General features: G+C 41.8%; 1 protein-coding gene across 2 annotated transcripts in view; it reads left to right on the top strand.

Annotated features, from left to right (window-relative positions):
- The window catches only part of PCNX2 (pecanex 2), a 308,594-nt gene that overhangs the window by 80,373 nt on the left and 210,975 nt on the right, over positions 1-17,246 (top strand). For both annotated transcript variants that reach the window (XM_081570388.1, XM_081570387.1), the window contains exons 11-12: positions 5,083-5,236; positions 5,323-5,355. In XM_081570388.1, coding sequence (XP_081426514.1) covers positions 5,083-5,236; positions 5,323-5,355 — 187 coding nt within the window. The remainder of the gene's footprint in view (positions 1-5,082; positions 5,237-5,322; positions 5,356-17,246) is intronic.

Raw genomic sequence — 17,246 nt, 5'->3', positions numbered from 1 at the left:
AATAGTTGATTTACAGAGTTGCGTTAATTTCTGCTGTAAGGCAAAGTGTTTCAGTTATCCATATATATTCTTTTCCATTATGGTTTATCACAAGATATTGACCAAAGTTGCCTGTGCTCTACAGTAGGACCTTGTTGTATGTCTGTCCTATATAAAATAGCTTGCATCTGCTAATCCCAAACTCCCAACCCATCCCTCTCTCACCCCACTCCCCCTTGGCAACCACAGGTCTGTTTTCTGTGTATGAGTCTGTTTCTCTTTTGTAGGTAAGTTCATTTGTGTTGTATTTTAGATTTCACATTTGTGATATCATATAATATTTATCTCTCTGTCTGACTGCACTTAGTATGATAATCTCTTGGTCCATCCATGTTGCTGTAAATGGCATTATTTCATTCTTTTTTATGGTTGAGTAATATTCCATTACACACACACACACACACACGCACACACACACACACACACACACACACCCCACATCTTCTTTATCCTTTCATCTGTCAGTGGACATTTAGGTTGCTTCCATGTCCTGTCTGTTGTAAACAGTGCTGCTGTGAACACAGGCACATGTATCTTTTTGAATTATGGCTTTCTCTGGATATATGCCCAGGAATGGGATTGCAAGATTGTATGGTGGCTCTATTTTCAGTTTTTTAAGGAACCTCCATACTGTTCTCTGTAGTGGCTGCACCAATTTACATTCCCCCAGTATCTCCCTGTATACTATTCTTAACACAGCATAGTGTTGCTCACCCGTTGGTCACCCGTTGGTCCCCACACCAGGCCCTCTTCCAGCCTGAAGACCTTTGCCCTGGCTGTTCCCTCCACCTCGTGCGCTCTTCTTGCAGATAACTGCACAGCTGACCCTTTTGTCTTTCAAATGCTTTTCTTAGAGAGACTTAGCCTGAGCTTCCTGTTTAAAATCCATCAGGTCTCTGTCCACATACTCACAACTCCTCTCACCTTGTTCTTTTCATTTTTCTGTTGCACTAATCCTCTTCAAATAGTCTATCACGTTCTTATTCTGTGCGTGTACTACTTATTTTATGTCTCTGCCCACTGGAAAGGAGGCTTCCAGAGTTTCATTCACTGATGTATTCCCAGCACTTATGTCACATGAACAAATGAATCAGCTTCCCTTGGCAAACTCCTTCCCAGTTTATGCCATTAGGATCCTTTTCCCCCAGATTGAAAGCTTAAAGTCATCTTTATTCTTTCACTCTTTTATGGTCCATAATCCATTCAATCACAGTCTTTTCTGCCCTGTTCTATTTTGTGTCTGAAAGTCCACACGTCCCTTCTAATTTTCCAGGGGTGTCACTTTCCCAGGCTCTGGTTGCTTCTCTCTGGGAGTACTGTTTATCCTTTCCCCTTCAGTGCATCTTGTTAACCTCTGCAAGATAAATCTTTCTAAAGTATAGCCTTAATCATGACACCCCTTACCCAGTGAGCAAACCTCTTCACCCAATATTTATGAGGAACCGTGGGAGGGTAGTGATGGTGGGGAGGCAGAGGGATGGAGTCCTGGTGGAGGAGGACCTGGGAAAAATTACTTTTTAGGAACTTTATTTTCTCTCTCCAAATAGAAAAAGGTTTTGTTTTTTTTTTTAATTGAAATTCTTGTTCTATTTCCTAAGCCTTTAGATAGTCTTAGATAGATACTTCAAAATGTTATAAGCAAACTAAAGAATACATAATATATTTTATAGACCTGAACTGGATAAACAAATATATTTAGCTCTATAAAAAGTACATAGTATAGAATAAAAAATACATAAATTTCACTTTTCACCAAATATCGATTGTCCCTCCCCCAGTTTTTAAAAAAGTTTTCAACATGAGCATCTTAATATCTGAGTTCTTTACATTTCTGTACTTCTATACCTCTTGGTTGCCTGATTAAAAAATGGGGAAAAAATATGAACAGATTCCTCACCAAAGAAGATACACACATGGCAAATAAATGTGTGAGAAGATGCTCCACATTGTATATCATTAGGACATTATGAATTAAAACAATGATGAGATGCCACCACACAACTATTAAAAAGTGAATGTCACTGAGTCATGTCTGACTCTTTGCAACCTCATGGACTAGGCCAGAATACTGGAGTGGGTAGCCTTTCCCTTCTCCAAGGGAATCTTCTCAACCCAGGGATCAAACCCAGGTCTCCTGCATTGCAGGTGGATTCTTTACCAGCTGAACTGTAAGGGAAGCCCAAGAATACTGGAGTGGGCAGCCTGTCCCTTCTCAAGCAGATCTTCCTGACCCAGGAATTGTACTGGGGTCTCCTGTGTTGCAGGCGGATTCTTTACCAACTGAGCTATCAGGGAAGCCCCCTATGAGAAAGGCCCGATCCAAAATACTGATAATAGCAAATGCTAGCAAGGGTGTGGAGCAGCAAGACTCTCATGTCATTGCTGGTGGGATTACAAAATGGTACAGCCACTTTGGAAGACAGCTCGGCAGTTTCTTACAAATTAAACACATTAGTACAGTTTGACCTACCAATCATGCTCCTTATTTCCACACAAAAACCTGCATTTATAGATGCTTTATGCATAATTGCCAAAACTTGGAAGTAACTGTCTTTTGATAGGTGATGGATAAACAAATTGTGGTATGTCAGTATTATTGAGCAATAGAAAGAAAAGCGATATCAAGCCATGCAAAGACATAGAGGACCTTCAATGTGTGTTACTAAGTGAAAGAAGCTAACCTGAAAAGGCTGCATACTGTATCATTTCATTGTGGAATCTGGACAAGGCAGCACTATGGAGACCGTAAAAGATGAGTAGTTACCAGGGGCTAGAGAGGACGGACGAATAGGAAGAGCTCAGAGGACTTTTCGGGCAGTGAAAATACTATGCGTAATACAATAACGGTGGATATATATCATTACAGCATTGTCTAAACCCAGAGAATGTACATCACCAAGAAGGAATCATAATGTAGACTATGGACTTTAGTTGATAATGATTTGTCAGTGTTGCTTCATCAGTTAAAACACATGTAGCACTCTAGTGGGAGATGTTGATGGTGGGGGAAGGTGGGTGTATATTTGGAGGGAGGAGCTATGTAGGAACTTTTTACACTTTCTCCTCAATTTTGTTGTGAATCTAAAACTGCTCTAGGGACTTCCATAGCAGTTCAGTGATTAAGACTTCACCTTTAAAGGCAGAGAGTGGGGATTTGATTGTTGATTGAAGAGCTAAGATCTTACATACCTCATGGCCCAAAAACCCAAAACAGAAGCAATAGTGTAACAAATTCAATAAAGACTTAAAAAATGGTTCATATAAAAAAAATCTTAAAAAAAATAAAGCTTCTTTAAAAATAAAATCCATTAATTAAAAAAAAAAAATTCAAGAGTGCCTGAGCATGCCAAGGATGAAGTAGCCAATTGTTCCTGTCTAAAAATGATCATAATTTAATGGGAAACACCAATAGGTACATGGACAAAAATAGGCAATATAAAGCAGCTCAGCTGATAAAGAATCTGCCTGCAATGCAGGAGATCCCAGTTTGCTTCCTGGGTCGGGAAGATCCCCTCGAGAAGGGATAGGCTACACACTCCAGTATTCTTGGGCTTCCCTTGTGGCTCAGCTGGTAAAGAATCCGCCTGCAATGCGGGAGACCTGGGTTCAATTCCTGGGTCGGGAAGATCTCCTGGAGAAGGAAATGGCAGCCCACTCCAGTGTTCTTGTCTGGAAAATCCCATGGATGGAGGAGCCTGGTAGGCTACAGTCCATGGGGTCACAAAGAGTTGGACATGACTGAGTGACTTCACTTCACTCAGAATTCTAGTGATTAGTCCATCTAAACTCTTGACCTTGGGGTCCACAACATCCTCCCTTAACTTCAACTGTTCCCTCCTATAACTCCACCCTGCATCTTGTCCTCTCATAGATGCCTTCCACCTCTGATGTCATAGTCCCAACCTCAGTTCATTCTTCACATCCCCTCTGTGTGCATGCACGCGTGCTAAATGGCTTCAGTCCTGTCCAACTCTTTGCGACCCTATGGACCATAGCCCTTCAGGCTCCTCTGTCCATAGGATTCTCCAGGCAAGAATACTGGAGTGGGTTGCCATTTTCTTCTCCAGGGGATCTTCCTGACCCAGGGATTGAACTCAGGTCTCCCGCACTGCAGGCAGACTCTTTACTGTCTGAGTCACCAGGGAATTTGCTTTCGCTCTACCTCCATCCAATGTCTCCACATCCCCTCTTGCACTTTGATGGATCCACTTCCTCTCACTAGCAGTCCTGGTTGCCTCCCCCGTGATCCTGCCTTTAGCCCCTTTCTATCAGCATCTTGACACTCCCTTTCTTGTCCCTTTGCACACCTGCTGATAACACCCATGTCTGGATGAGCTTACCTCTCTGCCCCACACCTCTCACGTGGCGTCTCCAGAGAGATCACCCAGTGACACACTGGGTCAGACCCACTGCACTGACAGCTCTCTGACCAGAGCTTTCCTGGCCTCTGAAACGGAGCAGCAAATTCTGGCCACTGTGACTGTATGTGGAAGGGGTTGCCTGCTTTAGTTAAGTGTAATGTACCCCCTTCCTGCACTTAATGGAGTCAGTGAAGCTCCTTTTCTGAAACACATTTCACTGTGGTGGATGGAGTAATTAACAGTCTTCTCCCAGTAAACCTGGTTTAATGGCCAGGGACACCCAAGGGATTATATTTCACTTGTTTCAATAACAGAAAGTGGGGGTTAAATATGGCTTTAAAAAAAATGTAGAATGCAGTAATAATGCAAGCAAGAAAGAAACTGTAAAATCTTGTTACCAAACATATAAGCTTGGGGTGAGTACTCTCTGCCGTCAGTCATTTCAGAAGCATGCAGGTATTCTCTGGATAAATACAGACAACCTTACCTTTTATTCCCTTTATTTTCTTAATTTTAATTTTTTTAAATTATGAAAGTGTGATAACACATTTACAGGAGACTAGGAAAATACACAACAAGATTATGTATGGTTCCACTGTATATTACAATTATTTTTTAAGTAGATAAATTAAGATTTTTAGATAGAGTTTCAATATTGTTTTTATTTGTTTATTTTGCTCAGAACTGAAGATGTCAAGGAAAATGTGCTGGCAGTTTTACTCATTGTCCTGGTTTCCCTGCTTGGATTTCTGACACTGAACCAAGGCTTTTGCAAAGACATATGGGCGCTCCTCTTCTGCCTCGTTATGGCCAGCTGCCAGTATTCCCTGTTAAAGGCAAGACCACATCTAATTCTTACCATCACTAATGTAGCCTTGAAATCATGAGATGATGACCCAGACACTTCTGATTTGTGTTCTAGAGCGTTCAGCCTGATCCTGCCTCGCCAATCCACGTAAGTGTCCACTAATAGGCTTGTCTGGTCTTTTCGCATTGAAGATGGGGAAGGGCCAAAATCAATTCAAATGTATATAGCAATATACATATATATTGAATGTAAAATGGAAATATTAATGCATGGTGGTCAAGTTCAGGGGAGATCTGAGGCTGTGATGGGAATGGTGGTGGGGAGGAGACAGGATAGGGACCAAGAGTGTGTGGAGGGCCTTTTCTATCTCATTGAACTCATCTCAGGAAAGATGTTGCAGCCAGTGGGGAAATCGGCAGAGTCTGCAGTCAGGCTACCTGTGTTGGTTTCCTGGCTCCTGTGTCTGAATGTTGGACCCTGAATGAAAAGTGAACTCTCCATGCCTCAGTTTTCCTGTGTGTGAATAAGGATAGTAAAAATGCCTATGGGGGTTGAATTAATCCAAGTCATGAGCTTAAAACAGTGCCTGGTATATAGAAATTACTTCATAGATGGTAGCTGTTATTGGAAACATTGGTTATGTAAGCACGATTCATTATTCTTTTTACATGACGCTGATCTCTTCCTATCCCACACTTTCAAGTGTATTGTTACCTTTTATCTCATCATTTGGGGGGCTTATTTATACCTGAAACTCTGGCCTCCCCAGCACCGATCTCTCGGTGCTCCAGCATTCCTCCATGAGCTCCGAAGCTGTAGCATCCACTGACCAGGGTGCACCCTCCCCTGCGGGGTGGGTCCAAGTCTGTCACTGTCCCTGCTGAGACCCCAGCCACATGCCTTTGCTCAAAAACCACTGCTTGGTGGATGTCCCAGCTCTTTGAGAAACCTTCCTTCCTCTGTTATGATAAACTCCTGTGAGTACCTGAAAATTCCATCCGATGAAAGAAAATTTGACCTTCCTGCTATTGTGCTTTAAAAAAGAAATTCATATCCAGGATTTAGAAGTGATCTCAAGTCTGTGATAGCTCATATTTAGCTCATAGTAATTAAGAAAAGCTTATAATTGGCTGCTCACCTGGCATACGTTGCTATCTTGTTAAATTCCTCTGTTCCCCATAATTGGTTTACATGGAATACATCCTCTTTTGTCCCAGCGTCTGACTGTCAAGATAAGGAGAAACAGCATAATTAGGGTATCGCAGATGTATTGTTGTGATTATTGTCAAGAATCTGGGTTAGGTGGTGCGAGCAGAGATGCTCAGCCCTGTGATGTTCTGTCCCAGCCCACCCCAGATGCGACACTGCCATCCTCCTGATGCTGTAAATAAGCCCCGCTTCCTAGTGACAGCACTTGGGTCAGTGTCTTTCTGGGTGACCCGGGGGAGGGGTGTAATAGGCTATTAAACATTCATTTCCTGCATGTGCTCTCACGCATGATGCTACCAGAGATGAATGGTGAGAACAGCTGTTAATCATCCCTGTGGATTTGTAATGACTGTTTGTAGGACCCCTGGGTCACGGTTCTAAGTTGGAGTCATAGTGCCTACATTGATCCAGTTCCTAGAGGGCTATACCCGGCTGTTGTTCCTTTATCTGAGCAAGCATGTCACAGTGAGGTAGGAAACAGTGACTCCTCTTACTGTCATCGGAAGCCACAATCAGACATCAAAGTCTATTTATTGTGGTAATTAATATGCTTACACAGATTGCTAAATAGATTAGTCCTGATTTGAGTTAGCATTTCTAACAGTTATGGTGAGGAACGGAAACATGGTAGGTATAAAATATTTCCTCTGGCAATGTGGCTCAGCCATGTAGACATTTAGAAGACTGACTTACTGTTTAGAGATGAGAAAACCTCAGAAAGGTCAGTCCAGTCTGGTAGAGAGATGGTTCTCTGCCTGCTACCAGCCCTGGATAAGATTCATTCATCAGGGGCTGTCAGATAAAACAAAGTGCTTTTAAAAAATTTTTTTTAAATTTTGTATTGGAGTGTAGCTGATTAACAATGCTGTGATAGTTTCAGGTGGACAGCAAAGGGACTCAACCATACATATACATGTATCCATTCTCTCCCAAACTCCCCTCCCATCCAGTTGCCACCGAAGTGCTGTTCAAAGCTATATCCCTTTGTTCGTTCCTAGGGAGTGGCTGTTCAAACATGCAGTCAATTCTTGTTCTTCGAGTGATGGATTTTTCTTCTTTGTTTCTTTCCGGGAGCACAGAGGTGGCAAATTTTGAGCAAGTTGTTAAAACCAGAAGATAGCATAATGATTTTTTTTTTTTTTGGCATAACACTCTGTGTTTCACATACAGTTGCAGAATTAATACTGACATGCTAATAGATATAGGTACCATCAACCCTGGGCTTGAAAAAAAAAATGCTTCTGACTGTAAAAGAAAACAGGTCTAGGAGAGCTTAAAAACTAAGGGTGAAGGTAGCTTCTGGAATCAATTGGAGGATCAGAGACTGGTAATTTAGTGATGGGTGATGAAGCTGTTCCTTAACTTACACAGACTTATAGACTTGTCTAACCAACAGTGGGTTTCCCAGGTGGCACTAGGAGTAAAGAACCTGTCTGCCAATGCAGGAGACATAAGAGATGTGGGTTTGATCCCTGGGTCAGGAAGATCCCCTGGAGAAGGAAATGGGTACCCACTGTAGTATTCTAACCAGGAGAATCCCATGGACAGAGGAGCCTGGTGGGCTACCATCCATAGGTTTGCAAAGAGACACACTACTGAAAAGATTTAGCACGCATGCACAACCAACAATATCCACTAATGATAACCCAGAAAGCAAAATCTAGTGGGATATCTGAGAGGCAGCAAGGACTAGGATCCCCAGCAGGGAGCTAGAGTCAGGGGCCTTTCCCAGCACCTGCTGGGACCCTGAGTTGGGGTGACTGGGACAGCACCTGGGAACCTGCATTCTAACACCACCCAGGTGCTGATGGAGGAAGTGATCTCAGGTCATACCTGAGAAATACAGGGTAATGGGAAGCATGCAGTTTTGGGGATTTGAATTCAGCCTCTCCCTGTACAAACTATGGCCTCTTGGTCAAGTGACTTGTCTGAGTCTCAAGTTTTTCATCTGTGAAAGAGGAGATATTAAAGTAGGATATTGTGAGGGAAGCAAGATAATGCACATCCAGGGCTCAGCATAGAATCTGGCCCTGCGGGAGCACTTGACAAATGCTAACAATTTTTGTGTGAGTAAAGTAGGGGTCATAATAACAACCTCAGTGTTGTTAATGAGTGAACTGGACAATGTATATAATGTTCCCAGCACAGGACCTAGAGTATTAAGTCCTCTGGAAATGATTCTTTCCTTTCTCCTTCTGCTTTGCAGATACAGAAGGCTGAATATACAGAATTTTCACAAGCCTCACACCTAGTTCTCTTATTATTAACCTCATACATCAATATGTTTCATTTGCCACAAGTACTGAACCCAGGCGAATATATCATTATTAACTGAAGCTCATGTTTCACTTAGATTTCCATAGTTTTTCCTATTATCTTTTTGTTTATTGGTTTGGTTTATTGGTTTGCATCCAGGACGCAACATGGTACTTAATCATCCTCTCTCCTAAAGCTTCTCTTGGCTGTGACAGTTTCTCAGGCTTTCTGTGATTTTCTGGTCTGGACAGCTTTGAGAAGCATTGGTCAGGAATTTTATAGACTGTTCCTCAGCTGAGATTTATTTGGTGCTCATCTGATGATTGGTCTGGGGTTATGGATTTTGGGGAGGAAGATCGCAGAGTTAAAGTGTCATTTTCCCCACATCATTCTGAGGGTATGTACTGTCAACATGACTTACACTTTTGATGTTGACCTCGATCACCTGGTAAAGGTACTGTTTATCAGAGGAATGATTTTTTTAAATTTTATTAAAAATTTTTTAAAAATTGCAGTAGAGTTGATTTACAGTGTTGTATTAGTTTCTGGTGTCCAGCGAAGTTGATTCAGTTATACATATACATGTATCTATTCTTTTCAAGTTTCTTTTCCATTATAGGTTATTACAAGATATGGAGTATAGTTCCCTGTGCTCTACAATAGGTCCTTGTTGATTATCTATTTTATATATAATAGTGTATATCTGTTAATCCCAAAATCCTAATTTATCCCTCCCTACCCCATCTTTCCTCTTTGGTAACCATAAATTTGTTTTCTATGTCTGGAAGTCTGTTTCCATTTTGTAAAAAAGTCTATTTGTATCATTTTTTAGGTTCCATATATAAGTGATAGAATATGATATTTGTCTGACTTACGTCACTTAGTATGACAGTCTCTAGGTCCATCCATTTTTGCAGCAAATGACATTATTTCATTCTTTTCATGACTGAGTAATACCCCACTGTGTATGTATGCCACCAAGTGTGGGCCATAGAATACTTGTTGGCTAGGGTTTTACTAGGGTCTGCTTCCTTAGGATGGTTGGACACCCACCCCCAGGTCATTTTCTTTTGCTCCACACAGAAAGGGAATCAAAGAGTATAGTTAAAATTTTTCAGTATACATCTGGAAAAGAAAAAAACTAATTTGAAAAGATATATGCACCCAATGTTCATAGTAGCACTATTCACAATAACCAAGACATGGAAGCAACCCAAGTGCCTTTCAGTAGACAAATGGATTAAGAAGATGTGGTATATATAAACAATGGAATACTGCTCAGCTATAAAAAAGAAGTATTGCCATTTGCAGCAACATGGACGGACCTAAATAATATTGGATGTGTGCTAAGCTCCTTCAGTTGTGTCCTACTGTTTGCAACCCCATGGACTATAGCCTACGAGACTCCTCTGCCCATGGGATTCTCCAGGCAAGAATATTGGAGTGGGTTGCCATGCCCTCCTCCAAGGGGTCTTCCTGACCCAGGGATGAAACTCATGTCTCTTACATTTCCTGCATTGGTAGGTGGGATCTTTACCACTAGCATCACCTGGGAAGTCAGATAAGATTACATTTAGTGAAATAAGTCAAACAGTGAAAGACAAATACTATACGATAGCACTTATATGTGGAATCTAAAATTTAGTACAAATGAATCTTACATACAAATCAGAAACAGACTCACAGACATAGAAAGTATACTTCTGGTTACCAAAGGGAGAGAGAGAGGGGGATAAATTAGGAGTTTAGGATTAATGAATACAAACTACTGTACATAAAATAAATAAGCAATAAACATTTACTCTATAGCACAGGGAACTATATTGAATATCTCATATACCTATAATGGAATATCATCTATGTTAATAAAAATTCCCAAAACAAATCGCTGTGCTGTACATCTGAAACTAACAAAATATTGTTAAGTCAGCTATATTTCGACTTAAAAAATTTAAATTAAAGCTTCAATTCAAGAGCTATAAACAGACAGATGAATTGCTAAGTATGAGGAGGCCTTACAGATACCTGGGAAGAGAAAAGAAGCGAAAAGCAAAGGAGAAAAGGAAAGATATTCCCATCTGAATGCAGAGTTGCAAAGAATAGCAAGGAGAGATAAGAAAGCCTTCCTCAGCGATCAGTGCAAAGAAATAGAGGAAAACAACAGATTGGGAAAGACTAGAGATCTCTTCAAGAAAATTAGAGATACCAAAGGAACATTTCATGCAAAGATAGGCTCGATAAAGGACAGAAATGGTATGGACCTAACAGAAGCGGAAGATGTTAAGAAGAGGTGGCAAGAATACACAGAAGAACTGTACAAGAAAGATCTTCACGACCCAGATAATCACAATGGTGTGATCACTCACCTAGAGCCAGACATCCTGGAATGTGAAGTCAAGTGGTCCTTAGAAAGCATCACTACGAACAAAGCTAGTGGAGGTGATGGAATTCCAGTTGAGCTATTTCAAATCCTCAAAGGTGATGCTGTGAAAGTGCTGCACTTGATATGCCAGCAAATTTGGAAAATTCAGCAGTGGCCACAGGACTGGAAGAGGTCAGTCTTCGTTCCACTCCCAAAGAAAGGCAATGCCAAAGAATGCTCAAACTACCGCACAATTGCACTCATCTCACATGCTAGTAAAGTAATGCTCAAAATTCTCCAAGGCAGGCTTCAGCAATACGTGAACCGTGAACTTCCAGATGTTCAAGCTGGTTTTAGAAAAGGCAGAGGAACCAGAGATCAAATTGCCAATATCCGCTGGATCATCGAAAAAGCAAGAGAGTTCCAGAAAAACATCTATTTCTGCTTTATTGACTATGCCAAAGCCTTTGACTGTGTGGATCACAATAAACTGTGGAAAATTCTGAAAGAGATGGGAATACCAGACCATCTGACCTGTCTCTTGACAAACCTGTATGCAGGTCAGGAAGCAACAGTTAGAACTGGACATGGAACCACAGACTGGTTCCAAATAGGAAAAGGAGTATGTCGAGGCTGTATATTGTCACCCTGCTTATTTAACTTACATGCAGAGTACATCATGAGAAACGCTGGGCTGGAAGAAACACAAGCTGGAATCAAGATTGCCGGGAGAAATATCAATAACCTCAGATATGCAGATGACACCACCCTTATGGCAGAAAGTGAAGAACTAAAGAGCCTCTTGATGAAGGTAAAAGAGGAGAGTGAAAAAGTTGGCTTAAAGCTCAACGTTCAGAAAACTAAGATCATGGCATCTGGTCCCATCACTTCATGGGAAATAGATGGGGAAACAGTGGAAACAGTGTCAGACTTTATTTTTTTGGGCTCCAGAATCACTGCTGATGGTGATTGCAGCCATGAAATTAAAAGACGCTTACTCCTTGGAAGGAAGGTTATGGCCAACCTAGATAGCATATTTAAAAGCAGAGACATTACTTTGCCAACAAAAGTCCATCTAGTCAAGGCTATGGTTTTTCCAGTGGTCATGTATGGATGTGAGAGTTGGACGGTGAAGAAAGCTGAGTGCCGCAGAATTGATGCTTTTGAGCTGTGGTGTTGGAGAAGACTCTTGAGAGTCCCTTGGACTGCAAGGAGATCCAATCAATCCATCCTAAAAGAGATCAATCCTGGGTGTTCATTGGAAGGTCTGATGTTGAAGCTGAAGCTCCAATACTTTGGGCACCTCATGCAAAGGGTTGACTCATTGGAAAAGACCCTAATGCTGGGTAGGATTGGGGGCAGGAGGAGAAGGGGACGACAGAGGATGAGATGGTTGGATGGCATCACCGACTCGATGGACGTGGGTTTGGGTGGACTCCGGGAGTTGGTGATGGACAGGGAGGCCTGGCGTGCTACAATTCATGGGGTCGCAAAGAGTTGGACATGACTGAGCGACTGAACTGAACTGAAGTGAAACATAACTAATCAACAGCCACCAAAAAATTATACTTAAATAAACTGTTCTATACCATCGTGTGTGTGTGTGTGTGCGCGCGCGCACTAAGTTGCTTTAGTCATGTCCAACTCTTTGCGACTCCATAGACTGTAACCTGACAGGCTCCTCAGTCCATGCAATCCTCCAGTCAAGAGTGCTGGAGTGGATTGCCATGCCCTCTTCCAGGGGATCTTCCCAACCCAGGGATTGAACCTGCATCTCCTGCATTGCAGCAGATTCTTTACCGCTGAGTCACCACGGAAGCCCCTCATATCATCATGAGAAACTATAAAAACAACAAACCCTTATTATAGTGAACAGAGTTCTACGTAGGTAAACATCATACTGCAGAGGGGATGGACAGAGCAGATAGTTATTTTTCTACACTCTCCAGATAGAAGCCCTTTTCACCCTCCTGAGTCCTTTCAGGAAGCGTCAACACCTTCCAGGAAATGCTATTACGAACGCTTTTCCCCATACTCGATGTTTAGTTCACATGGGTAACATTCCCATTGTGTGTTTAAAGAATGATGATTATGAATGAACTTGAGCCAAGTGAGGTTGAGTGTTGGGCCTGGAAGGATCCAGGGCCAAAACAGTGACCATCTGGGTTGGTTTGGTGAGCCAGTGGATAGTGACCAGGCAGCCAGATGGCTGGCAGTGGGGTTCAAATCCTGGCTCAGCCACACTGTCTTCTGTCTGTGAAGTCTGGGGCAAATTTCTTCTTTATGCCTCAGTTTGCTCTTGGCAAAATGAGAATAATAGTAGGAGTTCTTCAGATGGATTAACTGTGTGGTTACGTCTCAAGTAGGTAGGACAGGGCCTGGAGGCACAGGAAACCGGAATAAATGTTAGCCATTGCTGTTGTAAATCAGCTTGTCAAAAACAGCTGCCCTATGAGTTCGGCCAAACAGGAACATGTGCAGACTCAGTAGGTGGGAGACAACCGTTTTCTGCCTTCTGGGCTGAGAAGCAGAGATCTGTAGGAAGCCTGGAGCTGACATGGTTACCAGCGGAGATGGGATGGGGCTGGCGTGGCCTGGCTGCTGACAGCCTCGGTTCAGTAATGCTGGGTTCAAACACTCCATAAGGAATTATGGTTATAAGGAATTTGGTTATAAGGAATTATAACCAAATCCTGTTATCTTTTTCTCTCTCTCTATCATCTATCTCTCCATATCGCTATCCACCTATCATCTATTTTTCTATCTTCTACATCTATCCATCTATCTATCCATCATCTATATGTCATCTCTATCTCACTATCATTTATCTTTATCTATCTGTCTGTCTATCTCTCCATCTGCCTATGCACCTATCATCTATCTTTCTGTCTTCTATATCTATCCATCCATCATCTATCTCCCTGTTCTCTATCTTCTAATGCTGAAGATAATGAAGAAGCTGAAGTTGAATAGTTCTATGAAGACTTACAAGACCTTCTAGAACTAACACCCAAAAAAGATGTCCTTTTCATTATAGGGGACTGGAATGCAAAAGTAGGAAGTCAAGAAACACCTGGAGTAACAGGCAAATTTCGCCTTGGAGTACAGAATGAAGCAGGGCAAAAGCTAATAGAGTTTTGCCAAGAAGACACACTGGTAATAGCAAACACCCTCTTCCAACAACACAAGAGAAGAGTCGACACATGGACATCACCAGATGGTCAATACTGAAATCAGATTGAGTATATTCTTTGCAGCCAAAGATGGAGAAGCTCTATACAGTCAGCAAAAACAAGACTGGAGCTGACTGTGGCTCAGATCATGAACTCCTTATTGCCAAATTCAGACTTAAATTGAAGAAAGTAGGGAAAACCGCTAGACCATTCAGGTATGACCTAAATCAAATCCCTTACCATTATACAGTGGAAGTGACAAATAGATTCAAGGGACTAGATCTGATAGACAGAATGCCTGAAGAACTATGGACGGAGGTTCGTGACATTGTACAAGAGAAAGGGATCAAGACCATCTACATGAAAAAGAAATGCAAAAGAGTGAAATGGCTGTCTGAGGAAGCTTTACAAATAGCTGTGAAAAGAAGGGAAGCGAAAAGCAAAGGAGCAAATGAAAGATATACCCATCTGAATGCAGAGTTCCAAAGAATAGCAAGGAGTGATAAGAAAGCTTTCCTCAGTGATCAGTGCAAAGTAATAGAGGAAAACAATAGAATGGGAAAGACTAGAGATCTCTTCAAGAAAATTAGAGATACCAAGGAAACATTTTATGCAAAGATGGTCTCAATAAAGGACAGAAATGGTATGGACCTAATAGAAGCAGAAGATATTAAGAAGAAGTGGCAGGAATACACAGAAGAACTATACAGAAAAGATCTTCATGACCCAGATAATCATGATGGTGTGATCACTCACCTAGAGCCAGACATTCTGGAATGTGAAGTCAAGTGGGCCTTAGGAAGCATCACTACAAACAAAGCTAGTGGAGGTGATGGAATTCCACTCGAGCTATTTCCTAAAAGACGATGCTGTGAAAGTGCTGCACTCGATATGCCAGCAAATGTGGAAAACTCCGCAGTGACCACAGGACTGGAAAAGGTCAGTTTTCATTCCAATCCCAAAGAAAGGCACTGCCAAAGAATGCTCAAACTACTGCACAACTGCACTCATCTCACACGCTAGTAAAGTAATGCTCAAAATTCTCCAAGCCAGGCTTCAGCAATACGTGAACTGTGAACTTCCAGATGTTCAAGCTGGATTTAGAAAAGGCAGAGGAGCCAGATATCAAATTGCCAACATCCGCTGGATCATCGAAAAAGCAAGAGAGTTCCAGAAAAACATCTATTTCTGCTTTATTGACTATGCCAAAGCCTTTGACTGTGTGGATCACCCCAAACTGTGGAAAATTCTGAAAGAGATGGGAATACCAGACCACCTGACCTGCCTCTTGAGAAATATGTATCCAGGTCAGGAAGCAACAGTTAGAACTGGATATGGAACAACAGACTGGTTCCAAATAGGGAAATGAGTACGTCGAGGCTGTATATTGTCACCCTGCTTATTTAACTTATGTGCAGAGTACATCATGAGAAACACTGGGCTGGAGGAAGCACAAGCTGGAATCACATTGCCGGGAGAAATATCAATAACCTCAGATATGCAGATGATATCACCCTTATGGCATAAAGTAAAGAAGAACTAAAGAGCCTCTTAATGAAAGTGAAAGAGGAGAGTGGAAAAGTTGGCTTAAAGCTCAACATTCAGAAAACTAAGATCATGGCATCAGGTCCCATCACTTCATGGCAGATATATGGAGAAACAGTGGAAACAGTGGCTGACTTTATTTTTCTGGGCTCCAAAATCACTGCAGATGGTGACTGCACCCATGAAATTAAAAGACGCTTGCTCCTTGGAAGAAAAGCTATGACCAACCTAGACAGCATTCTGAAAAGTAGAGACATTACTTTGCAAACAAATGTTCGTCTCTATCAAAGCTATGGTTTTTCCAGTAGTCATGTATGGATGTGAGAGTTGGACGGTGAAGAAAGCTGAGCGCTGAAGAATTGATGCTTTTGAATTGTGGCATGGGAGAAGACTCTTGAGAGTCCCTTGGACTGCAAGGAGATCCAACCAGTCCATCCTAAAAGAAATCAGCCGTGAATATTCATTGGAAGGACTGATGCTGAAGCTGAAACTCCAATACTTTGGCCACCTGATGTGAAGAACTGACTCATTTGAAAGAGCCTGATGCTGGGAAAGATTGAAGGTGGGAGGAGCAGGGGATGACAGAAGATGAGATGGTTGGATGGCATCACCAACTCAGTGGACATGAGTTTGAATAAACTCCGAGTGTTCGTGATGTTCAAGGAAGCCAGGCGTGCTTCAGTCCATGGGGTCACAAAGAGTTGGACAGGACTGAGCAACTGAACTGAACTGAATCCTCTTTCTATATCTATCTATCTGTCCATATCTATGTATCTGTCTATTTAATCTATTTATCTATCTATCCATTCATCTATGTATCTATATATTTACATTCTTATTATCTACCTATCTATCAACAGCAAGTTTGAAGCATTTGAGCAGCCCACCGTCTTGGTAAGAGGGCAATTAGAATGATCTGGTCTCTTAGTCACAAGCACCACTGGTCTCCAGATGGGGACCTGCAGGTTTGAATAGATTCTCTCACCTTGTCCTTTACTTGCCCTGCAACCAGAGCACAGGCTAAGAAATTGTATGCGTAGGTGGGGCTCCTAGGAGAGCTAAGTGCATGTATAGAGCAGATTTTGTAAAGCAGCTTCCAAGATCCACCCCCAGCAGAAATCAGCAGTGCCCCCTAGGGTATTTTAAGGTTAAAAACACTTGAATGGGAAACACTTGGATAAGTTTTAAAAGACTGTGATCAGACTTCACCTGGAGGAGCAAATGAAGTTTTTATATTGAAAAAAAAAAATCAATCCTTGTAGGTTTTTCTGATTGAATCCTATATGAAAGAAGTAACTGGAGCAGGGACATTTTATTAATGGGTGTTCTTAGGAATCAAGGCAAATAAAAGTGACTTACATGCCATGTATTAGTGATTCGCTTAGAATTGTTTGGGGACCCAAAAGGTAGTATGACGTTCAGGGAAGGCTCTTTCAAAGGGAGGCTTAAAGTTTGAGTCATAAATTACGGGTAAAAACAAAGCATTCCCAGAC

This window comes from Giraffa tippelskirchi, chromosome 2 (genome assembly GCF_054371585.1).
Source record: "Giraffa tippelskirchi isolate mGirTip1 chromosome 2, T2T-mGirTip1v1.2.pri, whole genome shotgun sequence".
Lineage (NCBI taxonomy): Eukaryota > Metazoa > Chordata > Mammalia > Artiodactyla > Giraffidae > Giraffa > Giraffa tippelskirchi.
Note: the sequence above shows the minus strand (reverse complement) of the source record. Positions and strands in the feature narration are given on the sequence as shown.